The sequence below is a fragment of the Elaeis guineensis genome, chromosome 14 (genome assembly GCF_000442705.2).
Source record: "Elaeis guineensis isolate ETL-2024a chromosome 14, EG11, whole genome shotgun sequence".
In the NCBI taxonomy this organism is placed as follows: Eukaryota; Viridiplantae; Streptophyta; class Magnoliopsida; order Arecales; family Arecaceae; genus Elaeis; species Elaeis guineensis.
Genome location: NC_026006.2, coordinates 65,586,138 through 65,613,025, shown reverse-complemented (window position 1 = coordinate 65,613,025; position 26,888 = coordinate 65,586,138). Strand labels below are relative to the sequence as shown.

The window sequence follows — 26,888 nt, the reverse complement described above, 5'->3', positions numbered from 1 at the left end:
TTAAAAATAAGATGATAAACGACATATTATTGAAAAAAGAACAGATCATGGAATGCTCACTCATACACCAGTTCCTTTCCCCACCCTGCTGCTACTACTCGACATAACAACATTTCCATCTACGTACCATGCATCCACTCATTATAACACTATCCTACCAACACATATATGGCATATATAATACCCGGTATATACCCCAATATGGTCAGCAAAAGGTCAATCCAAAACTCCACCTGCAAAAATTAATCATGAAAATAAACATGGCATCAACGTCCAACAAAAAATATACTAAAGTATTATATCAAATAAAACATTAGAATTTTAAAGAATATATATAATGTTTCTTTTCATGACTTAAAGACTCGATAAAATGATTTGATCTATTAAACAGCAAGAGAAGCAAAGAAGTGACGGGCTTACACCACATCCATAACGAAGGAAGACTCCCACGGGTGGCAACAGTATGGCCAGTAATACTTCAAGGAACGTCTCGGATCCCATCTCTTTGATGCGATCCTTGCTGCTCTATACTTTGACAGCGAGATAAGAACAAGGAGAGGGGTTCGGGTGAAGAAGAGGAAATGGTACCGGGAATTCTGGGAGCTTCTCGAGTATGGAGGTAGTTTCACGCTTTAACGGATTTTGTTTGTGAAACTGGAACGTGGCAGGTGAAGGCAGTCTTCGAATGACGCGTGTGCCACTTGTGCGACACGTACCCACTTTAGATTGAGTGCATGGATTGGAGGTCGGACCGGATGCCGATACCGCGTTATATTGTCAGCCCGGTCCGAACTGTTAGACCGGAAAACTGAAGTTATTGTCCGGGAGAAATTTTGTCCGTCATCCTTTGGGAAGAGAAAATACACCACTTCACTAGTGTTGTGTCAACAGAGAGCAAATATTTAATATTATTTTTTTAAAAAAATTTCTAATCAAAATATCATTTTTTACTCTATTTTACTTATACTTAATTAAGATATAAAATAAAATATTATAATAATATTATAATATTTTACTGTATCATATAAATAATTATCAAAATATCATAAAAATAACACAATGTCATAATAATCATATGACATTCTATTGTATCCTATGATATTTTATTATATCCTATAAATAATTATCGAAATATCATAAAAAATAACAGGATATCATAATAATAGTATAACATCGTGTTGTATTTTATATACATTTATTGAAATATTATAAAAAATAATAGGATGCATAATAATAGTATAACATCTTATTACATCCTGTAAAAAATTATCGAGATATTATAAAAAATTACAGAATATCATAATAATAGTATAACATTTTGTTGCATCATATAATAATATATTGTATCTTATATATAATTATGAGGATGTCATAAAAAATAACATGACGTTATTATTATATCTTATTACATCATATAAAAAAGCAACAAGATGTCATAAACAGTATAGGGACGTCATAATATTCAGTAGGAAATGATATTTTGATCAAAAAAATTTAAAAAAAAAATGAGCTGCATTAAATGTCTGTCCTCTTATTTATTGCGCTGCATGGTCTAATCCGATGAAGCAGCGTATTTTTTTTCTCCATCAGTCTATTTTACCCCATATTGGGTCTAAATAGTAATTCCAACTTAATAATAGATTTAGAGTGGTCAAGAATGATTTTTTGGGTAGAATGGTCCCGTATGATTCAAGCAACATGATAAATGCTGGCTGTTGGTCCAACTTGTTTATCATAAAGTAAAGAGAGGCTGTGAAACTTTGATAAAGAGATGTCTTGATGGCTTCATCATTAGTGGCTTAATTTTCTCCAAGTGCGGCCTTACGATTGACATGGCCACATGGAATTCACAAGACGCCCTTCATGTGCAAGGACGAGTTGCATGCACCAATGTTTATATCTTTTTCGGTGGTTTAATATATAGTCAAAGAGCCAAAACTTTCATATCCAGAAAAAGTATATAGTCAAAAAGCCAAAACTTTCTTATCCCAAAAAAAAAAAAAGGAAAAAGGAAAGCCAAAACTCTTGGGTTCCTATGAGATTTATGTGGTTAGGAAAGGTAGCTTATTTTTTTGGTACAAAGAGGGAAAGTTCCTTACTTCATATTTCGTCAGGAAAAAAGAAAAAGCTTGCAAGCCGCTCTACTATTGATTGTTCAATAAAGTCACAATGTCACAATCGCATTTCTTTTTTTCTTTGCACAAAGTTCGGTGGCTTCATGGCAATAAAGTCTAGGAAATCTTGCAGATATACTATCAGCACACAAAAGTAGTCCTAAAGAGTGTGAAATATCAGTATCAGTTTCTATTAGAAAGTCTCCTTTTATAGCTTCAGTTGCAACCCAGTCTACTGGTTGATTACCTACCCCACGAATATGACTTGCTTGAAATGCAAAGCACGTTCTTTTCCATTGCACCATGTCTTTGAATATTAGATTGGTGTCCTTTGGCTGGGAATCTGCATTTATCTATGATATAATTGTGTTAGAGTCTCTCTCAAGCCATATTTATCGGGTATCGGAGAATCGCACATCTAAATCTAGCGCCCATGCTGCCATCATTTCGGCAAATGGGACGAAGCTAGCTAGAATTAACATGTCTTCAACCCTTACAAGCGTGCTTTGATGGTCCCTTAATTAGAACATATCCTAATGCTGCTTTGGAACCTCTAACTGATTCATCAAAGTTATTTTTTAAGGGCACCACAGGAGGGGTTTGCCAATATACATACCTACTGCAGCTTTGATCCATAGATCTGGTTGAATAGCCACCCCAGGACCTTGGTTGTGTCGAAGTAGAATTATTAACATAAGAAACCTGTCATATAACAATATGCAGCTCTCACCATCTGAACTGGATTTGGGTTTAGTTGTTGATAAACTTTTTTAATCCTTGCTGTCCAAACTTCCCGGGTCATCAAAGCCATTAAAGATCTCAGCCACCTCCCTATCAGGGTGTCTGCTAAGATGTTTAGCCGCATCAACAGAAAGAAAAGGTTGAATTTGTTGGCCGAACAACGCTGGAAGATACTGCCGACGTTAGCCGGTAAATGAACGCACTACCACCACACGGTTGCAGAGTCATAATATGAGATTGCTACGCTCAAAAATTACAAGAATGAATTTTGGGGTGGATTCAATTGAGCCACGGATTGGGCTTCTATGAACGAGTACTCTCGCCGACAAGGAACTACGTTGCAGGAAAACTTCTTGAGGAAGCTCGGGGAATGTTAACCACCAAAAGAAATAGTAAAATTATGGTTTGAGTTGGTTCATCCAGAGTAAGCTCACATTTGCCCCCAAAGAAATAATTGATCTGAGAATGCTTTGAGCCGATCATCAGAAATTAAGGATGCAAATGTGTCGAACTACTCGCAAACTACTCGAGTTCGACTCAAGTTTAAACTCGACTCAACTGAACTACTATCTAGCTCGGATAGCTTGAATAATTCTTCGAATTGAACTCGAGTTGCAAAATATTCGATTCGAAAATTTATGAGCCTATTCGAATTTATATATATATTAAATAATATTTTTTATAATATATATTATTATATATAATTTTAGCAGGCTAAGGTTCATATTTAAGTTAAAGTATGGTTCGATTGATATTTGAGTCGAGTCAAGTCGATCTTGAGTATTATCTTTTTTCATCAAATCAAATTTGAATTTAAGATATTAAAGTTCAATCAATTTTAAATCGAATTTTATATTCAGATATTTTAAATTTAATCGAACTCGAGCTTTTAGCTATTCAACTTGATGTGGCTTAATTGCATCTCAGGACGAAACATTTAAAAAGAACTTTGGGAGGGGGGAGAGGGGGAGGCAAATTGGTTGGAAATTCCGATGGCTTTAGTTTAAAAGAAAAAGTGAAACATCATTACTTCTCTCAACATGATTTTGGTGAGGACCATGAATCTATTACTTGTCATCACTTTTGATGCAAATTGGTTGGAAATTCCGATGGCTTTAGTTTAAAAGAAAAAGTGAAACATCATTACTTCTCTCAACATGATTTTGGTGAGGATCATGAATCTATTACTTGTCATCACTTTTGATCCTTATTTTTTGTTAGTGCTATTGATTGTTGCTCAACTATTACCATGTTGACGAGTAAGACCAACGAGTGGACAATGGAAATACCACTGAAACACAACATATCAGCACAAGAAATTACCGTCACAGAGGCCGATGGTTCAACAGATTCACTATGGACCATTTCATCCTAGGTCCATAATGAATTTAGTTCACTATGGATCTAGGATGAAATGATTCAATTAATCATCCTCTTTCTTCTTTTTCTATGTGCAATAGCAATACAACATAGGATAAATCTAGGATGAAATGATTCAATTAATCATCCTCTTTCTTCTTTTTCTATGTGCAATAGCAATACAACATAGGATAATTCCATCCTATGTGTAATGGCGACCTAATCCACCTAATAAATTTTCTATTTCCACCGGCACATAGGCTACAAGATGGATTTGGATAAAATGAAATAGGGAAGCAGGTGCGAGGAAGGCAGTGTTACATGTTAATTGTTTTAACTCCCTCTTGTTTATTATTTAGGTAGAACTTCCCTTTCTTAAAACAAGAAGACATCAGACATGTGGGAGGTCAAGGGGGGGATTCGGCCCACGTGGGTGTGGTCACCCCACCCCTTACTCGCGCCGGGAGGCGGAAAGGCCACTCACGTGGCCCCTCTACGCCGCCCCCTCCACTAACTCGCCTCTTACGCTGCTCTCAAGCTGAGATTCTGCTGACTCAGATGCCGGTGCTCCAAGCAACGACTCTTCCAACTCGTACTAGGGTGCGAGCTCTCCAGAGATTGCGTGTTTTCTTTACCTCACCGGCCAACGCGAGATTCGGGTTCTTTGGATCTGGTCTCCAGCGGTATTTTTCAGACTTCTCAGCTAAGTGACACGTCAACGAAGGCTTAAGAAAAGGGCAAAGAGGATAAGGGAGCAGAAAACAGAGAAATGTATGCACAAAGAAGTAGCAGCAGCAGTAAAGGTTGCGTTTGGTTGGTCATTAAAAAAATATTTTTTATTTTTTAATTTTTAAAAAATAAAAATTAAAAAATAATATTTGATAATGTTATAAAAAATAAAAATCAAAAATTAAAAAATTAAAATAATCAAAATAATTATTTTATATATAAAATAAAAAAAAATTTATTTTCTAAAACTTTTTTTTTTTTTTTCTTTTTTGCTTCCGCATGTCTAAAATGCCAAATAAAAATCTCGTCGAGCTCTTCACCTCCCCATCCCTTTTTTCTCCCTTCTTGAACCCTTTTTCCTTGTCGAACTCTTCATCTGCCGTCTTCAAACGTTATTTTTTACTTTATAGCAACATAATTATCAAACATATATTTTTTTTATTATTACTCAATGATAAAAATTTTAAAAATAAAAAATATTTTTTAAAAATTAAAAAAATATAATTAAATATATTTAAAAATAAATAAATAAGATGAGTTCTTCTGGGCTGCAATTCTCATAGAGACCTTCTGAGTGTGCCTGATTTTTTAATGGGACCTCAAAATTCTAGTTGTATATTGCATTAATTTTAAGAATAGAAACTTTTTCCACTTCATAGCCTGACCATATAATTTATACTAATCATCCAACACTTCTCTGGTCCAAGTAGCTAATTGATTGATACGCCCACTCCTATTTGCTCTATTATTTTTGACTAATTTTTGTGTGCAAGCAAATTAAACCGATTTCTTTTAAAAATCTCGTGACCCTACCTTCAAGCTATAATTTCAAAAAAACTGGAAGGAATTATTAAATGGATCAGATCCAATGGACCATTCCAAACTCTAAGACATGTACAGTGGATAATAGGATAAATTCTTATTCTTGATTGGATCTTGAATAATTTATTATAATGATTATTGGACATGTTCATTAGATTTCGTCTATCTAATAATTTTTCAAACCAAAGGTTTCAAACCTAAGGTGGCGTTTGGTACATTACCAAGCAATCTGGATTGCCAGTAATATAGATTACCAGTAATATAGATTACTAATATGGTTGATTACTGTATTTAATACATGCATGTATTATTACAATAAAATTATTGAAAATCTTGATTGATATGTTTGGTATGACAATCAGATTACTGACAATATAATATCAAATTCTCAAAATACTCTTAAATCAAATTATTAATTTAATATTTTAACATATATTTAATAGAATCAGTGATTCAAATTTTTAGTCAGATCAATCTATGTAACATATATTAAAAAATTTTAATTTTTTCAATATATTAAAAATTTAAAAATAATTAAACTATTTATTTATTTTTTAATTATTTTTAAATACTTATTATTATTTTTATTATTTATTATTATTTTTTAAAAAATATTATTTTTTAATACTTATTATTATTATTATTATTATTTATTTTCTTTCTCCTCCTCTCGCACACCACACCTCGACCCCCCTCCCCCCACCACCGGCTGCTTCACGCACCCTATCCCCAGCAGCATCCCACCCGTCACGCCTTCAGCACCGCCTTCCGACTGTCCGACAAACCCGCACCTCATGCCCTCCCCGACCACCTCCATCGCCGCCCTCACCGCCCTCACCAATCCATGCTCTGGCCCCCCAATGAACCCGCACCCCGCGCCCCCATAGTGATCACCTCTATCGCCGCCTTCATCCATCCGTGCCGCCACCCTCACCTACCCCACCGATCTCCCGCATCCATGCCGGAGTTCGTTGCAACCTTGTGAGTGAGATGATGGAGCTACCGACTGTTGCGACCGTCGTCTCCTCCTTTCCCATTGTGTTCTTCGATGGGGAGTGGGACGTCGACGTCGGCACTGTCGCGGTCCACCCCACCTTCGACGGGGAGCGAAAGGGCAACATCGATAGGGATTGCTCCTCACTAAATCTTCTTCTCCCTCATCAGTGGCAAGAAGTGCGAGAGAACGAAGGAGGAGGGATGGGTGTCGGAGGATAATTATGTTTAAAAATTTTATTACAAAATTATCAAAATAATAATAATCTGAACAGCCATTCTTTTTTTTGATAATCTAGATTATTTTATGAAAGATAATCTGAATTATCAAAATAATCTAAATTATCAAATTAAAAAATATATTAAATATAATAATATAAATAATTATATTAAATTTTTAATAATATGAATAGATTGTCAAATGCAACCTAAAGTCTATCCCAGTAGCATGGCAGCCTTCGTGGTATCCTCGTTGCCACATCGCCAATCACTTCTAAGCCGTTGGAAGATTTCCAGCCCCGACCAGAAATCTACTTGGCCTCATAGTTTGACGCACCAAGACCAAGTACAAACAGAAGCACTGCCAAAAGCTGATGTCAAGTGTAATAATGTGGCTCCTCCAAGTGACCCGTGCGCAATCATTTGAGAGAACGGGTCCAGGCACCTGCTTACCTCTGCTTCGAGATTAGAGGTTACTAATCAGAATAAAACACCTATTAGTCTCAAAAGAAGACCAACATTTCTATGGTCGGTCTGAAATACAGTAGACACTCTGGGTTCCGCACCCCCTCATAGATAAAGGGATGAACAATAATTACAACTCATTTGTCAGTGTTAAAACTTAAAAGCACTGTCCAAGTCAAATTTCACACAAAAAATAACTGTGCACACTTATCCAGAGCTATGTCCTAATCCAGAACTTTATCCATTTTCTTTTTTTATTAAAAAAAACTGAAAATGAAAAATAAGATAAGATGCAAACAAAATTCGACTTAAGTCCAAACTTGATCTAATTGGACTATTATCTCAAATAGTTCAGAAATTTGAATATGATCTGATTGATATTTAAGTCGAAATAATTTTAAATATTATTTTTTTTAATTTATTCAAGTTTAAATTTGGATACTAATAATCGATTAATCTTGAATTAAGTTTTGAGCCTAAAGTTTTTAAACCAAAGTTGGGCTCGAATGTCTAACCATTCAACTTACCTCAGCTCGAATGAAAGACTGAAGGCAGGTTCCAAAGAGTAAAGACGCCAGAAAGAAAAACAAACTGCCACTCCCTCCGGCCTCAACCCCACTCAGACATGCTTCACTCTCACCCATTGATATAAATATTTTATATATACCGCCAACCTGGCCCTCATCCTTGCGGCCCCATCACCGCCCTCTCTCTCTTGTAGTCTTGTGGTAGCTTCCCCCCACCCAAAGCTACCACTGCCCCAAAGCTTGCACCAAATCACCCCCACACTCCCATTGCTCCATTTGACATCCCCTCTGCATCTCATATTACCAAAAAAAAAAATAAAAATATAAAGAAAAGAAGGAAAGAGATAAAGAGAGGAGAGAGATCCAAAGATAGGCCAAAAAAGACCACTTGTTAGTACTGGTAGTATCAGCAGAGATGTTGAGGGGGAGCACAGGGATCATTGGAGTGGTGAACTTTATAACGTTTCTGGTGTCGATTCCGATACTGGGAGGGGGGATATGGCTGAGTGCCCGGGCCAACAACACGGACTGCCTCCGCTTCCTCCAATGGCCTATCATCATCATAGGGGTGACCATCATGGTCATCTCCCTCATGGGCTTCGCAGGCGCCTGCTATCGCATCTCCTGGCTCCTCCGTCTCTACCTCTTCGCCATGTTCTTCGTCATCGCCGCCCTCCTGGGGTTCATCGTCTTCGCCTTCGCCGTCACCGACCGCGGCCACGGCCAGGTCATCATGAACCGCGAGTTCCTCGAGTACCAGCTCTCGGACTACTCCGGGTGGCTCAAGGACCGCGTCTCCGAGCCCGGCTACTGGAGCAAGATCAGCGCCTGCCTCCGCGACGCCGGCGCCTGCAAGGGGATGGCAAGGTATGTCCGTGACCCCACCACCGGGATGCTGGTGCCGGAGCCCGCCAACAGGTTCTACGGGCGCCATCTCTCCCCTATCCAGGTGTGTTCTTTTGCTCTGTTTCTTGATTATTTAGGGGAAAGATTGAGTTTTTATTTCTTTTGAGCAAGAAAGATTGGACATTTATTCGTTTAGAGCAAAAAAAAAAAGTTTGGGTTTTGAGGAGCAGGGGATCACAAAGGTGGGATTTTTGGGTGTCGGTGTTCTTTAATTCATGATTTGGTGGTGATTCCCCTTTTGATTGATTTAGCGAGGATTGGATCATGGTTGTCTCTTTTCTTCTATTATTATAATGATTTTTTATTATATGGATCCGTATACTCTGCATAGTAGAACATGATGGTTTATTTTTATTATTATTTTTCTTTTACTTTTCTATGTTCTTTCTTCCTCTCTTCATCTGTTTTTTTTTTTTTTTTTTTTTTTGTATTCTGCTATTATATACTGTTTTGATTTTTTTTTTTTTTCCCTCTCGTGCCATAGCAAGCATGGCTAGCAATCAGACGGTACTTGATGATTTTCTTCTGACTTGGCAAATATATTTCCCTATTGCCTGCCCTCTATAAGATTTCGTAGGTATAAGGGTAAGAAATGGATAGCTTAGCATGTTAGTCTTCTAACTGCTAATTAAGACTTAAAATTAGAAGGTGAATATGGATTGGGTAGGCCATTGCTTATACCCAGCTTGCAATTGGGAATCACTAACCCATATCTATCCAGGACCCACCAACGGCCAAGATGGGGCTAGTAGAGTTAGAGGAGGCGGATTGGGATGGGTTGGGATCGATAAAATTGCAAAAATCTTTTTTCTTCATATTAATGAAAAAAATAATATAAAAGTAAAATCTCGGTACTTCATATAATATTAAATAAAACAAGACTCGAAGATATAAAATGTATGAAACTAAATTTTTAATAATAATAATAAGAATAATACAGAAATATTGTTCTTTAAAAATTAAATATCTCTTAGACGAAGAAAATAATTAACTAAAAAAAGGGAACAACTAAGCATGTATCTTGTAGCCTTGCATTTGATTATTCTTTATCATAATACTTTCCTCTCTATTATCATCCAAATCATCAAGGTTTATATATAATTGGATCAAATTTGGGACAGGTATTGCCATTAGCCGCACCTGCCCTGGATCTGCTGTGGGTTTTAAAATGAAGATCCACCCCCACCAGTGATCTAAATGAGATGGATAAAACTCGTCCCATTCAAGTTGAGAAAAACCCACCCCATTAGAGTTGAGTTGGGTGGCATACCCCATGTGACAATGTAAATTGCCACCCCCATTCCCCCACTTTCTAATATGGATGCAGACATCCTATTTTTCATGTTAGACATTAGAAAAATGCTTCCTGAGTAAAGTTTAGGAGGATGCATTCAACAGTTATGGACATCAACAACAAGCTCTCCATCCCATCTGCTTGACTATTTATTAATTGGAATCTGGAACATAGTAATAGAGGGAAAGAAAATGAAACAAGCAAAGAAAGTCCATGTCTACTTTTTCATGTTGTTAGAGATCTTTGTTAAGAAAAAAGGTAATCAAAGGACACCAGAGCTGCATCATATGACAGAGGGACTATAGAGGTTCCTTGGTCCACTTTTTTTGCAACAAACAGACAGGAGGACCACCATAGCTGCATGATTGAGGAATAAGGGTTTTTTTTTTTCTTTTTTTTTTTCTTTTTGTCTCCCACCAACGGTGAGACCTACCACCATTAAAGATTGGGAGGGCAGCTTCCAATCAATAGAAGAAAGAAACATGGGAGGAAGAGGAAGGCTGGAGTGGCTTTCCACTCCTGTCATTTGTCTTGATGGCTGATTAGATAAGGCCAGCAGCATATGTTCTTTTGTAGTGGGGGCCATCCTTCCCATTGAATCCTCCCTGCATCTCCTGCCCTGACACCATAACTGTTAAGGATTCTTTTAGGTTCTTCAGTGCAAGGAACTAACTTGAAAATAATCCAATCTAATTTAAGTTTGGAAGGAGCTTTTGTTGGCTTTAAAGAACGCACAGACCAAACTCTAGGTAATAGTTCTTAAAATTACTTTTAGCCATGAAATATCATATACCATCAATACTGGGTTGGTACTTTTGGATCAATATTTTATTGGTCATATCTTGAAAATGTCATATGATGGGCTTGCAGCCTAATAGAAGTAGTGCATATGGTGGATAGAAAATTATGAGCCATCACAACTTTCGCCATAGGAATGATAAACTTTGCCATATATGATGCCGTTTCAATAATCTTCACTTTTCTAATATGAGTTAAGCTTCATTATACGAAAAAAGAAACCAAGATGCTGGCATAATTGAAAATTTAGTCCTTCAATTAAACAAACAGCAATGGATTTTTCAGAAGTTTGCATGGGGTCAGGCTTAAGATCGCCCGACCTATTAACTTGGTGGTTTCTGATGCTTGATGATGCAGTCTGGGTGTTGCAAGCCGCCCACATCATGCGGCTTCACTTATGTGAATGAGACTCTGTGGACTGCTGGAGGAGTGACAGCGGTGCCTGATCCTGATTGCGGCAGGTGGAGCAACAACCAGCAGCAGCTGTGCTACGAGTGCGGCTCTTGCAAGGCCGGGGTTCTTGCAAGCATCAGGCATAGCTGGAGGAAGGCCTCTGTGATCAACATTGTGGTGCTGATTATTCTTGTGATTGTATACATCATCGCATGTGCTGCATTCCGGAACAGCAAGAGGATAGACAACGATGAGCCGTTCGGAGTGAACAGGATGACTAAAGCAAGGCCTAGCAGGCTCCACTTTTAACCAGGCTGTAGGATATCTGTTTTCTGCGTATCAAAGAGAAATTGGATACTTAGAAGGTTTGGTATATGATCTCTTCTTTTAAGGTGTCCTTATTTCACCAGCAATTTGTTTCTTGGTCTTTTAACGACCTAAGGAAGAGCAGAAGCTTGAATCAAGATTCTTTGCGCTTGGTGGTGGTTGTGTCCTAGTTTTGTTTGGTTCCATTCTGTTTGAGTACAGTACAAGTTATCTACTGAGAAACAGCAAGTTATTTCATCCTAGTCTCCTAGAAGTCTCTGTTTTAGCCTCTTCAAGTTACTGTGCTTGTGTTGAATATTAATCATGTTAATCCCATGTTTCTTTCTTTTTTTGTGAAGTTACCGAAGTTTAAGATTGGCATTACTTGGATTGTACTGAATGAAAAAGATTTATATACTGAGAAGAATTTTCTGTAGATCCTTTCCGGACCCCCTGGTGCCAGTGGAAAGGGAAAACTCATCCATCTGGTCTCTGTCTGCTAGGGAAGCAGCTTCTTTGTGAAAATGTTAATATTTTAAAGCATGGTCCTCCATATTGGATGTAAAAATAATCTCCCTCTCTCCTTCCCAACCTGTTCTAACTGTTTCAATCTCAACAACCAACTGTACTGATTGTTAGTGCTAAACTGAAATATTAAACATTGAAATCGGCTCGGGGGTTGCAAATGGAACTGTTCATGTAATTTTGTTGTCTTGAGCCTACTTCCATATATTTTACATTGGTGCCGAGCACTTGCAAATCTAATTACTATAGTTGGTGATTATTTCATTTTCCTTCCATTTATACATATTCACATGTAACTGGCTCTAAAGCATCTTAAGATTTGCAAAAGAAATTCATGGGCTGGAGTTGCAGTACTTGGTCATGCAGAATATGAGAACAAAATATTTTTAGAATGTCAGTTTAAGTGTTTTCCCAACCAACACCCCACGACACAAAAAAGGTAAAAGGAATTATGCTCTAATGTTAATAAGCTCTTTATGCTATCATAGTACACAATTATATATTTTTGTGTAGAAAAAAATTTTTTATTAATATTTAGTGTTTATATGAATTGCATGTTATATTTGTAATCTAATGTTTGAAGTAGTTCCAGCAAATTTGCCGAGACTAGTTTTGTTGGGACAAACCGACTGATCCCTAAATATCGATCAATCTCCAGTCAAATTCGACCAACATCCGACTCTGTCCACCAAACAGATAGACGATCCTGAAGGTGACTACCGACTGAGTTTCGATCAAGCAGGCCAACCGACCGACTTCATGGCCAACTCACCGTGGCTGACTTACCATCTTCATGGCCGACTCACCATGGCCGACCGATCGTCTTCATGGCCGACTTACCATCTTCATGGCCGACTCACCATGGCCTGACTTACCATCTTCATGGCCGACTGACTATCTTCATGACCGACTGTCAAACAACCAACTGCCAAATATATAAACACGATACTATAACCGTCACACGCAGCTATTAGTCGCATATCGTGGTGCAATTAGTGGGGATTAACAATCCACACGCAATTATAGCCCGATGATTTAGTGCCATAAAGTGTGGGACCACGTCCGACGATTACAACAATCTCATCTATAAAAAGAGATAAGGCAACAGCATCGGTAAGCCATTTTTGGCCTGAGCTCTACTACTCAATCATTCAAACTTACTGTTGCCCAGTCTCTCTCTCTGACTTAAGCATCGGAGGATCTCCACCGGAGGTAACTCCGATCAGTGTGGACTTCATTTTGCAGGTGTTCGTTCCCGACGAACAGGTGATGAGAGAATTGGCCACAACAGATTGGCGCATCAAAAAGGAGGCAAAACAACTCGTAATGACAAAAACTAGAGCTTAACGATCAACAGCAATCGGATCGGTGAGACACTTCCCGTCGAGAAGAGGCTCCTCCCCTCCCTTCGGTAGCAGAGCCCAGTTCTCCGTGCTCACCACGGACGTCCAGATTGTTGTAATTATGCAGCAAATGAATGTTCTCACGGAGGCAGTCAAAAGCCTCCAACAGCAGTAGACCCAGCCACTACAGCCATCGGCTGAGCAACCGATGGTGCATTCAGTGCCTTACAGGCACAACCACCATCATCTGCGGCGATCTTCGTCTCCTCCACCAAAGCAGCTGTCTCGGCTCTCTTAACGAGATGAGTAGCGGTACTCGCGATGCTCTTGACACGCCACCCACCATTCACGGCGCCTCTCTCCTTCCCAGTTGGATCGGGCACGAAAAGAAAAATGACCACGAACACCGTCTGCCTCTCCCTCTAATTCATCGAGAGGTTTAACCTCTGGAGTCTCCCACCACCAGCGGCTTGACGACTATGAACGTAAGTTCGAGAAAATTGATCGCCAACTTGCCCAGCTTCAGATGGACGGTCAGAAGTCTTCGAATGACTTCGATTTCTGTGCTGCCCAACCTCTCTCTTGACTTATCCTGGATAAATCGATCCCAACTCGGTTCAAGATGCCCCATGTGGAGTCCTATGACGATTCTACCGATCCAATTGATCACTTTGAGAGCTACAAGGCTCTTATAACGATCCGAGGGGGCAACCGACGCCCTCCTATGCATCGGCTTTTCGACTACACTTTGGAAGGCTGCTCAGGTCTGGTACTCCGAATTCGATCGAAAAGCATTCACTCCTTCGGACGGCTGGAACATCCCTTCGTGGCCCACTTCAGCACTAGCTGAAAGCCACCACGAACCTCGGATGGTCTCTTCTTGATCAAGCAAGGAGAGACCGAAATACTTTGAAATTTCGTGGCCCGATTCAATGCGGCCATACTTGAGGTCAGGGACCTCAACGAAGACATAGCCATATTGGCCATGAAAAGAGGTCCGAGGGGGACCCGATTCATGTACTCTTTGGACAAGACCCTCTCCCATACTTATCCCAAACTTCTGGAGTGTGCATACAAGTATATGCATGCAGACGAAGGAGCTTCTGACCAACACCAAACAAAAGGTAAGGGTCAGAAAATGAAAAAATAGAAGAAGGGAGAAGCTTCGACCGAATCAAGTTGGCCACCTTTCAATGAGCGAGCTTCGCATTGACGACGAAATCCAAGGCCGAACTACGACAGGTATGACTTCTGTACTCCTCTCTCTGCTCCTCATGCACAGATCCTCCTAGAAATCGAAGGAGCAGGATATCTACAACCACCCCCACCGATGAAAGTGCCATCGAAAAGCCACGATCGGAAAAAATACTGTCAGTTCCATCATGATCATGGTCACGATACCAAATAGTGCATCCAACTTAGGGACGAGATAGAGGCTCTAATTCGATGAGACTATCTCGAAAAGTATCAGAGAGATCCGTCGGATCAACCTCCTGTCGATCGACGACCTTAGCCGTACATTGAGGAAGTTATAAATAATCAGCCGACTGCAGGGATGATCAACATGATCTCCAGACAACTGAATTGAGGAATAACTCTCAAGAAAGAGTCGGCGAAATGATAACAACTCAATGTAATAACTTTTTTGAAAGAGGATGTTTGGAGAATTCAAATTCCTCACGATGATGCTGTTGTTGTTCTGATAATTAGCTAATAAAAGTACAACAAATATTTTGTTCTACTCGACTTCCTTCCGAATGCAACTACTCGGAGAATTCAATATATTGCATCACTATTTAAGTTCAACCGACTATTAAATGATGGGTAGTCAATTCCTGTCAATATCAATATTTTGGTTTTCACTGTAAAAGTCAGAAGATCGACTATCTTGACTCTGAATATTCTTCGACTTTCACTGTAAAAGCCAGATAGACTATCTCGACTCCGAATATACTTCGACTTTTACTATAAAAGCCAGAAGATCGACTATCTCAACATCGATTATATTTTAACTTTTACTGTAAAAGCCAGAAGATCGACTATTTTGACACCAAATATATTTCGCTTTCACTGTAAAAGCCAAAAAATCGACTACTCGATGCAGAATATATTTCGACTTTCAGTATAAAAGTCAGAAAACCGACCTATCGACTACAACTGGAGGCCAGTGCCGGCAACGCAAACTTTCTCCACAAAAGTCGTGCTGCCCTTATAGTCGGCTATCCATCGAAGTAGCTGGCTAATTTGCCGACTTAGCACTATCTAAGAAAAGCAAAATGCTAAGATGACCAAGATCGGATTGGAATCATATCGACTCGGCCACGGTCAGTTGAGAGATATTCGGCTTGCCACCGTTTATCATAACAATACGTCGTATAAGCCTGACCAAGATTCGAGCAATGGATATCCGACTTGCCATCGTTATCCTAACTAAATACGTCGGAAACTACACGATTAGCAGATTTCGAAGTCTGCGAAATAGTCGGATCTACAATCTACAAGTCAGAATTAAAACGCATGACGCCAGTTCGCATTCCCGATGTAATGACTGGCGTCGGCTCACCTTCCACAAACGACTTCTGACACCAAATCTCTCTGCTGATACGACAACTCGAGGACAACAAAATGGATGATCGGCCATATTCCGGAGAATGTGGCTGTAGAGTCGAGACTCGACATAACAGATAACAACTCTTTTCGTCCAAAGCAACTGACCACGTGGCTATGCACGCGACAACTCGCCATTGGATTCAGGAGTAGGGGGCCACCTGTTGGGACAAACTGACTGACCCCCAAATATCAACAAATCTTTAATCAAATCCGACCAACACATGACTCTATCCACCAAATAAACGGACGACCCTGAAAGCGATTACCGACTGAGTTTCGACCAAGCAAGCCGACCGACCATCTTCATGGCCGACTCACCATGGTCGACTTACCATCTTCATGGCCGACTCACCATGGCCGACCGACTGTCTTCATGGCCGACTCACCATCTTCATGGCCGACTCACCATGACCGACTTACCATCTTCATGGCCGACTCACCATGGCCCGACTTACCATCTTCATGGCCAATTGACTATTTTCATAATCGACTGTCAAATGGCCGACTGCCAAATATATAAATACGATACCATAACCATCACAGGCAGTTATTAGTCATATATCGTGGCGCAATTAGTAGAGATTAACAATCCACATGCAATTATGGCCCGATGATTTAGCGCCATAAAATGCGGGACCATATTCGACGCTTACAACAATCTCATCTATAAAAGGGGGTAAGGCAACAGCATCGATAGCCCACTTTTAGCCTGAGCTCTGCTACTCAAATCATTCAAACTTATTGTTGCCCAGTCTCCCTCTCTGACTTAAGCATCGGAGGGTCTCCACCGAAGGTAACTCCGATCAGCGTAGATTTTATTTTACAGGTGCTTGTTCCCAACGAACAAGTGACGAGGGAATTAGCCGCAACAAGCTCAAACTTAAGATTTGACTTATTATATAAACCCCCCATCGAAACATAATCTAGTAATGAGTTCTTATCAATACCATAATGAGATTTGATACATACTCAGTGTGCGTGGGTGAGCTCAAGCAGGCCCAACTCTGACATCTTGGACGAAAGGTTCATGGTAATGGTTAAGTAGGGAAAATGAGTGGGCTGGGGTTGGCCTCTCAATTGGATCCTTTTTGTCAATAGGGCCTTTTTGCGGATCCATCAATGGTCTTTCATCTTTGTACTTGGGCATCAACAGTCTGTAATTTTTTAAGGGTATGACCGTTAGATACCCTGGCGATGCAATAATCCTTAGACACTTTGGAACAATTCATACAATTATCGATAGCATGGCAGATGAACATCTTCATTTTCTATGGTATGACCAACATAATCATGCTCTATAATTTCAATAAGTATGATATTCCAGCCAACTCAATATTTTGTGTATCAAGATCTGCTAGTTAGCTTGCTCATGAAGTCTCTTGGTGGTTGCACCAAATAGGATTGAAGTCTGCTTGCCTTATGATTACCAAATTGTGGCATCTTTGCTGGAGTCACCATTCTTTACGGAGCGGAACCATGCAAGAAAAGAAGGCAATTTCATTGTCATGTGATTAAAGATAAGAAAATTTTTTAATCAAAAAAGAAAAGGAAACCCGTACGAGCAAAACAATGGTAGATTTTTCTTTTTGCACAAATGATTTGGAACTAGAGCAAGACAATTTCTTTTTTTTTTAAAAAAAAAGGCAATCTACCTTTTCTGCAAAATTCAAACTCAAAACTTATAATTATGAACATAGTATGTGGGACATTTCATGCAGCACTATTGAATTTTCAATAAAAATATTGCCGTTCACTTTCCTGATAAATTATCTACGTGTTTAAACCATTCATCAGCAAGCACTGCAAACTTATAGGTCAACATCATTTTAAACCAGAAACAAATCTTTACTCGAATGAACAAAAAACATGAAAGCCTTCAGAAGTTTTTAAGCTCGTTCTCTAGATGCTTCAACTTACAAACTTATTGCAAGTCATGGCCTACGCCCACAAGCCTGTGGGGAAAAAAACTGAGGTGTTAGCTACTGTATGTAGTGGACGCGCAGGAATCCCTCTCAACCTCTTCTTTTGGACCCTTCCAAAATGCTCATAGTCCACTTCTGTTGTTTACTACATGCTGCATGGTTTAATTTGGAACTAAAATCTCCAGGATTCGGCATTGAAACCTAATGCACTTTAGTTCACTCTGACTGGTTTATGTTTCCAGTGTCAAACCTCATTTTGACAACGAGATCGTTCAAACTTGGATGAATGTGCTATTTTTATCTGTTCTTAATTTGAAATCTCTTTTATAGACATCTCAAACCTCCTTAATCAGCACTAAGTCTGAAAACTTTCTTAATGATCGGCTGCTCCTCTTGCTTCAAGTGAGAAAGCAAGAACAAGGTGGGGTACTTAATTAGCACCTGGGCCCATCTTATTTGGCTGCAAGCTCTTTAGAAAGTGAGGAAAAGGACATGCCATGTTCCTGAAAGCTTGATACACTAACAAAGTCTGAAGGAGAAATACCAACTAAGCTGAAGGGTCCCATATTGGCTAAATGTGATGGCAACTTTCAAACAAAGCGAATCTAGTTCATCTTTGGTGCATGCTATTAGGTTGATCTTTTTTTTAAAAAAATTAAAGACATATGCTGCTCAACTTTTTTCATTAGTTTATGCTGACATCTCTCTTCAATGTTTCTTCTTTATTTGGGGCAGGACTTTGGGGATCCTCTTATAACATTAATTTCCAAATGAAACTGGTCAAACGGCTTCCAGTGGGCAGACATAATCTAATGCATAAATCAGGTGGTTGCTCTATCATTAGACACGCATTGATTGGATGTCCATTTACATACTCATGGCATACGTTCTCTCAATCAAAAGGTTAGAGCACTGACATGCATGCTTTCTTAAAATATTCTAGGGGACTATATATAAGGATGACGGAAACAATGGGGCAAATTCCTTTCTGATTAAATGTATCGCAATTAAAAGAGGTCTAAGCATAGACCAGAAAAATACTTAGCTTCTAGAGGTTGGATTAGTTGTTTAGCACGAAGCTAGCAGTGTAGAACCAAAAAGGGACTTAAGAGCATTGATTAGAATGTTGCAGTGACATTGACTCGAGGAAGAATCTGCCTTAAAATTGGTGTACAGAATGTCGGCAAGTTCTCTCACAATACAACGACTGATATTCCTGTACAGAATACCCCGCATGAGGCGGCAAGTACTTGAAGCTGTGAAAATTGTGGCTATGAAAAAGTACTTACGAAGTACCCACATATATATATATATATATATATATATATATATATATATAATGATAAATTGGAGGCTTTTTTTTTTTTTCCAAAATAATGGAAATTAATGTGGAACACCACCAATAATTTCATTGAATTATAAATAATTACTCATGTTAGATGCTTGCATACCACCTTTTCTCATGCTCAAAAGTATGCATATCTTCCTCTAAATAAAAAGTGGTATGAATAGTAAGGATATAACTTTTTCCTGAATTGTTTAAGAGATGGGATGGAAGGAAACCAGGTTAAAATTGGGTGAAAGAAATACTCAAATTCTAGTCATTGATATTAACCCTCAATCACCTTACCAACTACACTAGTTGGCACCCTCCATCAAGGCTATATAGTCTTAGCTGTTAGAAATTAGAAGCTCTCTGGCTGAAGCTCTCTAGAAGTATCCAAATTTCAAATCACATGGCCCATTTTTTAAGAATTCATGTCACAGAGAGCCCTTCTCTTGGCCAATTTGAAAGGCAGCTCATAACGTGCCACTGCCAAACGGCCTAGCAAGGGAACCATTTATTGTGATATTGATCAAAGACTTAGGGCCCATAAATGTAGACCAAGTCTAGTTTAAAATGCTATGTTCAACCTAGAAGGTCAGCCTCCTAAAAGACCTTCTTTGGAATCCTGTGCTTGTTTCATACTGACTTTCTCCTAACCAGGCTGAGATATAGTTTTCTCTGCCCACCTTCCCCACTAAGCTACAGGAACTAATTTTTTCTCTCTGACCCAGATCAAACACCATCTCTTACGTCCACCAAGGAAAATGGAGAAAGTTGGTAGACTTGTCTCCTGGTGCGAACCTATTTTTCCTATTAGATTTGTATGTATACGTTGAAATGCTTGGGCGTTGGGGACCACTTTAGGGTCAAATCTCCCAAATTTATTACGCTTAGAATACTACAACCTTGCCCACTTTGCCTCGATTAGATGTTGTTATCCAGGGATGACTTTTGTTCTGCCCGTTCTAACTATATAGATTAAGAAGGCCTCTTTCATTGACTTAGAAGCTTCACTAGATCCTGTTAGGTTTGGTGGAGGTGGTTCGGTTCAACTTATAAGCTGGCCTAGCTTGTACCAGCGTTTTCTAGCTGCCGAACTTTAGCCGCCAGTAGTGAGTTCAGACACACAACTAAAATAATGTTGGAAATTGCATGGATGTTAGCCAGCGTCCAAGAAGTAACACGTTATGTTTTACCGAATTTATCACCTTGAAATAATTAAGAACGAGGGCATTAAACCCAAAGGTCTTATATTGCATGAAAACGTTTACAGACATGTTTGTACTTTTAGTTCACCAATAAAACGTCTTGTACCTTGCCTGGTCTCCACGCAAGTATTTATAGCACAAAGTTAGGTCACTTAATTTTTTAAAGTAGATATACAGAAACAAATAATTAATACTTTGTCTTGATTAGAACAAATGTGTGATGTAACACAAAGGCGGCCTACTTCCTTGTATTAGCGGGATATTTGTCTCATTTAGATCACTATCTTGAGAACTGCTAAGATGAAGAAGCCAAGGAAGTAGGAGAGAGGTCGATGTAAAGGCCTGTTCATCTTGCAATCAATGCAATATATTTCTGGGACACTATTATAAGCTGTAGCACCCTCACGACCCCAATTCTATTTCTATTCTACTCGATTGCTTCCCCAGCCATGTAAAAGATACTTCATGCACACGTACAACTGCCAGGCGCAGCCATGCATGTTGTTGAATAGCATATCCTAATTACTGCCTCTTTACTGAATTTGGGACGAAACCATCATTATTATAGCTTAGATATCATAGTACCAATCATAGTCGAGACACTTGGTGCACATATTCCATCCTCTTTCCGCGTAACAACAGAAAAAGCTAGCTGGTGCTAGCTCGACTAAGACCTTGTGACTCTAGAGGTCAGACGTTTGCGTCTTTAGAATAGGCAATATCTAACCAGTAGTCTAATGAGTAACCAGACGTAGGTTAGATTGAAATAAACCGTACTCTTAGCACTGACCTCATGTAATTATTAAAGGAAGGCCAAAATTTGGTTTGTGGGTCCCAATCTCTCTACCAAACGGGTGATCGATGCAAGAACCAATTGGCTTGCACCTAACCCATCAGACCAGTCGTGATCAGTAATTTGGACCCGAAGCTGGTACTTCCCATTGTTTAAACTTCCAAAGGCTGAAGCAACAGGAAATTAAGGTACCCTTTTCCAAACGTCTTTTAAACTCCGAGGTTCCGTTAAGGAAACGTAAGCTGGCCATCGTGCCGTTGGATCGACATGTAGCTAGACTGTCTGTATCGGACCTTGAGATTATGTAAGCAAGCCAACGTAGAAGGCTTCAAGCTTTCACTTGCATTCCAGGTATTTTGTGCTGACTTTCCTTGTAACGGACGAGAGAATCCATGGCCAAGGTTTTAGCTTGCTCACATAAGAAACATCACGACTGACTCACTAGCTATAGTCTATGCATATGCCTCTCAAAGGATCGAAAATTTTACAATTAGGAAGTCAATAGTACATATGTTTGACAAGCAACTCATGAACTTGGACTACAACCACAACATCATGCTCGCCAACCAGTCTCAACCCATTATTCTCCTTTTTGAGTTGGGAGGACTAGTTAAAGGAACAAGCCGATCTTGCCGACAGTGTTAATTAAATCTTAAGAGACCATTAGTTATTATGAATCTACTTGGACCGTAGGATGACAAATCAATCCTATCTCCTCTCGTCACAGTTGATCATTCCTCTAACTCAGGTCATGTCCACAGGGGTTCTTCCCATATCGATCCCTGGCTGCTGCCTGCGTCGATGTAGAACGAATCGACATAAGGACCGGCGGCGAGGGTGTCGATGGGCTGTGAAGAAGAAGGGATGTGTTGCTGCTGGGATTGAGCCATCTCCATGCAGACGAGGGCAATCAGGTGTGCGTGCTGGGCTTGCATGTTGACGAGCTCGGCTTGGGCTCGGGCCAGCTGAGCCTGGAGCTCGCTCACTTGCTTCTGGAGCTGGCAGATGGCCCCTGCACAACCATACACCGGGTCTCGGATCCTCGCGTTCGCCTCGTACACCATGCTGCTAACTGCATCAGCCCTCTGGCTCTCCGGTAGATCCTGTTAAAGGGTTGCCATCCATCCATCCATAGGAATTAATCAATCGAACAATGGTTAATGCTAGCTTCTAGCTTGCTTGTCTAATATGGAAAGAACTTTCTGTATGCAGTAAATAAAATAGTTTAATCAACTTGATTAGGTTGCGCGCATTCTGGACTCTAAAAGTCAATATTAGTGATTCGACCACAAGATGATCTAGCAATAATTATTTACTCGAGCATGGGTGGCAGTTTGAGGATTGGTCAAAAAGCCGAACGGGAGAGAGTAGTTGAAATGGTAAGAGTGATGAGTCGCAGTCAGTTACCTGCAAGGACTTGATGATGTTGCTGGCACCGAACACGCGATGCGCCGTGGTGAACTTGAGGGGTTCGGTGGGAGGGAAATAGGGGGCGAGCACGCATTTTTCGACGCACCTCCGGCGTAGGATCTTGCAGGCGGCGCAAGGGCTAAGCACAGCTGAAGGAGGAGTGGGAGGGAGGGAGGGAGGAGAGGAGGTTGGAGAAGAGGAAGGAGAGGAAGAGGAGGAGTACTGGTGGTGGATGGTGGTGGTGGTGGTTTCACTCGAGTCCATTGGTAAGAGAATGGGAGAAGGAAGAGGAGGAAAGACTCGGACTCTTTTGGAACGCAGTTGGGAGTAGTACCTTTATGGTCAGGAGACGGGATAGATATATAGAGGGAGGAGGGAGGGAATGGAAGGAAAAAAAAAGAAGGAAGGAATTGATGAGGTAAGAATCGACGACGTCTGACCTCACTTTCTATTGTAAACGGCGCGGTTGCGGTCGCACCAAGCCAGCGAGGGGCTTCTGCGCCGTATGGTACGTTTTGAGAATTACCGGGTGATTACCAGCTGGTAGCTAGCTTTGGTTCCGTAGAAAATTTTGTTACCTTTTAGACCAGCGTGGTAGGCATAGAAAGGGATGGATGGGATATTTAGTTATAGATAGCGAAGCATGGTAGCCCGAGGAAGGTTGTACAACTGTCTTGCAAGAAGGCAAAGGAAAACGAAATTTAGATGCTTTGGATGTTACAATTGAGGTAAGGAAGGTAAAGAAGATTCATATATTTGAGTATGTGGCATGCATGTGCCCAGATGAATATGATAGGAAAGTCTGTAACACCTTTAGACTAATCCATAGTTATGAACAGGGAAAAATGTGGAAAGACGGCCCAAATTGAGACATTGTCATGTTTCATGTCAAAATTCCGTGATGGATATCCAATTACATTTTAGAGTTGGTTCTATTGGTTACGGTAACCACTAACACACCTAACGCTTATAGAGGTTAGGGACTATTGTGATTATAGCTGTCGCCTATGTCCCATCTCTTGAATTTTGTCCTTCCCCTGAATCTAAGAATAGAGAGTTCTATTGGAGATATGAGAAATGGATGGATAGATAGAAAGAAAAAGAGATGAATCTATGTAATTATCATCATCATTATTATTATAGTTTCAAAAGATACATAGAAGAGAAAAAGGGAGAGATCCAAAAGAGATTGTATAATTCTTATCCTATCCTGTACGGAAAAGTTATGATTGAAGCCCAGCATGCATTGTAGTTTATTTTAGTGAAATGATTTTAGTTTTCCACCGACCAGACTAAATTGTACCCAAGAGTATGAGCTTAAAGCATGATTTTAGTAATTGATGCTCATAATTAATAATTATAAACAAAATATGCTGTGATTATTATCATAATTAAAATAAACTAGCTCGCACCGTATAGTTCCAAATAAATTGAATTTCAACCACATGCTTGACCTTGCTTCTATAATTTTGAAATTGTGACACTAATAATAGTAGATTTGATATTAGTGATGTAATATGCTACTTTTTAATTTCTAGAGAAGAGATGCTAGGGAATCTCCATAAACTTCATATCACATAGACAACTATATAAACAATATTAAAATACGATCTGTACCTTTTATATACAAAAAATATTACCCATATCTCTGTTTGATGGCACCAAAATCTTGCCTTTATCAAGCATAATCTAATCATGCCTTGTGGACAAAGTTGATGATGTGGAATTTTCATTTTTTTTAAAAAAAAAAAAACCAACATATCACAACTTTTGCAACTTCTTCAAAACGGAACTTTTCTCTTTTCTCCTTTCAATTGTGATACGGTGTCCTATCACAAAAAAAAAAAAAAAAAGGTGATACGCTGATTTCATGTTTTTAAAAAGCCTTACAATATCATATAATGGATGAGGAAACGAAAGAAGTCCTTTTTGAGGAGCAGGTCAAGAATTATTTTTTTATGTTAGTTTTTTGATACAATATTGTGCTATGTTTGATCAAACGCTAACGCTTACCTACTCTTAATTTGTCATTTCCTTTTGAAAACTTGCAGTAGGCCATTGTGTAGTTCAACGGCAGCACATTATTAATCATTGTCATGTGCTTTAAAATTCTCGACTATAGGCCCCATAAAGCATGTAAACCATCCAGTGAAATACCGAAACGAGTTAATAATGATACCCAACCACGTTCCTCTATATCATATTTCAATATAAAGTCCCTTTTCGATGCCATTTTTACTATGTCAAAATCCCAAGGACAGCATACATTATTTTTTTAGTTCATCATCTCTACGTTGCCGATCCTTTACCACGATATTTTGTCATTCGTTGGCCAAAGCAAGAAGAATCTTCACTCTTTTCCTCCCTAACAACAATGGCCTCACCTTTAACCATAAATAAAAATAAAATAAATAAAAATAGAAAACAAAAACACTGCCTTCACCCCCACAATGTGATGTTAGAGTCAAAATGTAGTTGAAGAGGCTGTCTGCTCGTTGGGCACGAGAAAGCGACGCAATATCATTTTCCTAACAAACCTCACACCTCTTTCTTCAATTTTTTTAGTTTTAAATTGCCACCTTTAAACCCCGAACAGAAAAAATTATGCACCGTAAATATAAATAATCACAACCGATCATTTCTATAGCAGATCATCAAGAGAGAGATGCTTGATGATTGAGATTTATAAAAAATAAACAGCTATGATTGATGATATATATGATCATATGGTGTATGTAATCTATAATCTAATTTTTTTCTCTTATAACTTTTTCTTTTTTTTTTTTTTTTCGCCCTTCCCACAGGGTGGCCCGTTTTTCCCTCGGTTGGTTAGAAAAGGGAACCACGTAGTCCTCTTCCGTGGTGTATGGGTGGAAGGTGGGCTGGGAGTTGGAATTCCGTTCCAATCCCAATTTAAGTCCGCCATGCTTGCACATTTCTTGGGTCGATGCCGTGTGGACCCATCCATCCACCATGGAAGAGTAATCAAGCGTGAGTTGGAGACCATTCACTGCCAGTTTTTACTTCCAGTCAATCTTAAACACGGACGCTGAGAAAAGAGACATCATCGGTCATTATGTATTATTATTTAATTCTCTTGCTTGTTTTATAACACCTCCTCGTGTGGCACACTAATCGAGCATATTATCTTGTGAATGGTTGGACAAATCTTATCTGCTATCCATAGGAAATCTAGGCCCAAACACGTGGCCTTTCATCGCTGGTGCGGATTGCTCAATGGCAAATGTGGGTCCAATGGAAAGTCCATTAGATTTTGTCTGGTTGTATAATTGATCTTCTAGAACGCACACTAATTCGAGTCCTTGCTCAAAGTAATTTACTGGTGTTGAATGCAGCGTTTTCTATGCAATGTTTGACGATCTCCAATCCTAAGAGCCCACAAGCTCCCGCGAGGCGAGGGGGCATGTTGATTGAGACCAAAAATCTGCTAACCCGGGGCCAAACTATCAGGCCCCAAATCCACCACCTCAGTTGACATTAATGCATTCAAATCTAATTATCAATATCATAAATCTAAACACAAAGGCCATGATCAGCTTGCGACTAGCTTAAATGAATCTATGCTACAATATTCTCTAATCCGTATGGACCAATTTCACTCAGATATCATTTGAAATAATTCGAGACTTAATCCAAAAGACCAGCTGAGAGGTATTTTTTGGATTCATTAGTACTGTATAGGTATCCAAGATCCACTCAATATATAACTGATATAGAACTAAATATAAATTTGCATGGTTCCTCACAACAAACTAACCCCAAAAACCAGGTTTGGGTATGAAAAATAAATCCAACTAACTATTGGATTGGATTCTGGTCCCATAATTAGACCAAAGGTCTTATTAGATTGAGTTTGGATTTGGGGTGTGTGCACATGTAATAACATCATTCTTTTAGTTATAAAAAGAAAATAAATAAATAAAGAGTACCCAAATTAACTATAATTCATCTTATTCCACCAATTTCAATATGTGTGACATGTAGTTATTGCTAATAGTTGTTATTAATAAATTAGCCTTTTACAATATATTTTATTTTTTAATAACTGCACCAAGCTTGAGAG

General features: G+C 39.3%; 3 protein-coding genes across 3 annotated transcripts; 1 reads left to right on the top strand and 2 right to left on the bottom strand.

Moving 5' to 3' along the window:
* Positions 1 to 620, bottom strand: LOC140853832 (salt stress-induced hydrophobic peptide ESI3-like). The gene is made up of 2 exons (XM_073248920.1): positions 421 to 620; positions 1 to 233 (listed from the first exon to the last, which is right to left on the bottom strand). Exons 1-2 carry the CDS (start codon positions 499 to 501, stop codon positions 150 to 152), a joined length of 165 nt encoding a protein of 54 aa, XP_073105021.1. The 5' UTR covers positions 502 to 620; the 3' UTR covers positions 1 to 149.
* A 7,516-nt stretch (positions 621 to 8,136) lies between these two features.
* LOC140853743 (tetraspanin-3-like) lies at positions 8,137 to 11,924 on the top strand. The gene is made up of 2 exons (XM_073248659.1): positions 8,137 to 8,918; positions 11,325 to 11,924. Exons 1-2 carry the CDS (start codon positions 8,385 to 8,387, stop codon positions 11,667 to 11,669), a joined length of 879 nt encoding a protein of 292 aa, XP_073104760.1. The 5' UTR covers positions 8,137 to 8,384; the 3' UTR covers positions 11,670 to 11,924.
* Positions 11,925 to 21,819: 9,895 nt separating this feature from the next.
* LOC105036510 (LOB domain-containing protein 1) lies at positions 21,820 to 23,149 on the bottom strand. Its single transcript, XM_010912274.4, has 2 exons — positions 22,802 to 23,149; positions 21,820 to 22,497 (listed from the first exon to the last, which is right to left on the bottom strand). Exons 1-2 carry the CDS (start codon positions 23,066 to 23,068, stop codon positions 22,144 to 22,146), a joined length of 621 nt encoding a protein of 206 aa, XP_010910576.1. The 5' UTR covers positions 23,069 to 23,149; the 3' UTR covers positions 21,820 to 22,143.
* Between the last annotated feature and the right edge of the window lie 3,739 nt (positions 23,150 to 26,888).

Excerpts from the sequence above, each read along its gene's own strand:
- LOC140853832 (XM_073248920.1), bottom strand. The coding sequence starts at position 501 with ATGGGATCCGAGACGTTCCTTGAAGTATTACTGGCCATACTGTTGCCA. Across the intron at positions 234-420 it reads TCCTTCGTTATGGATGTGGT|GTGGAGTTTTGGATTGACCT; the intron begins GTAAGCCCGTCA and ends TAATTTTTGCAG.
- LOC140853743 (XM_073248659.1), top strand. The coding sequence starts at position 8,385 with ATGTTGAGGGGGAGCACAGGGATCATTGGAGTGGTGAACTTTATAACG. Across the intron at positions 8,919-11,324 it reads GCCATCTCTCCCCTATCCAG|TCTGGGTGTTGCAAGCCGCC; the intron begins GTGTGTTCTTTT and ends TTGATGATGCAG.
- LOC105036510 (XM_010912274.4), bottom strand. The coding sequence starts at position 23,068 with ATGGACTCGAGTGAAACCACCACCACCACCATCCACCACCAGTACTCC. Across the intron at positions 22,498-22,801 it reads ACATCATCAAGTCCTTGCAG|GATCTACCGGAGAGCCAGAG; the intron begins GTAACTGACTGC and ends ACCCTTTAACAG.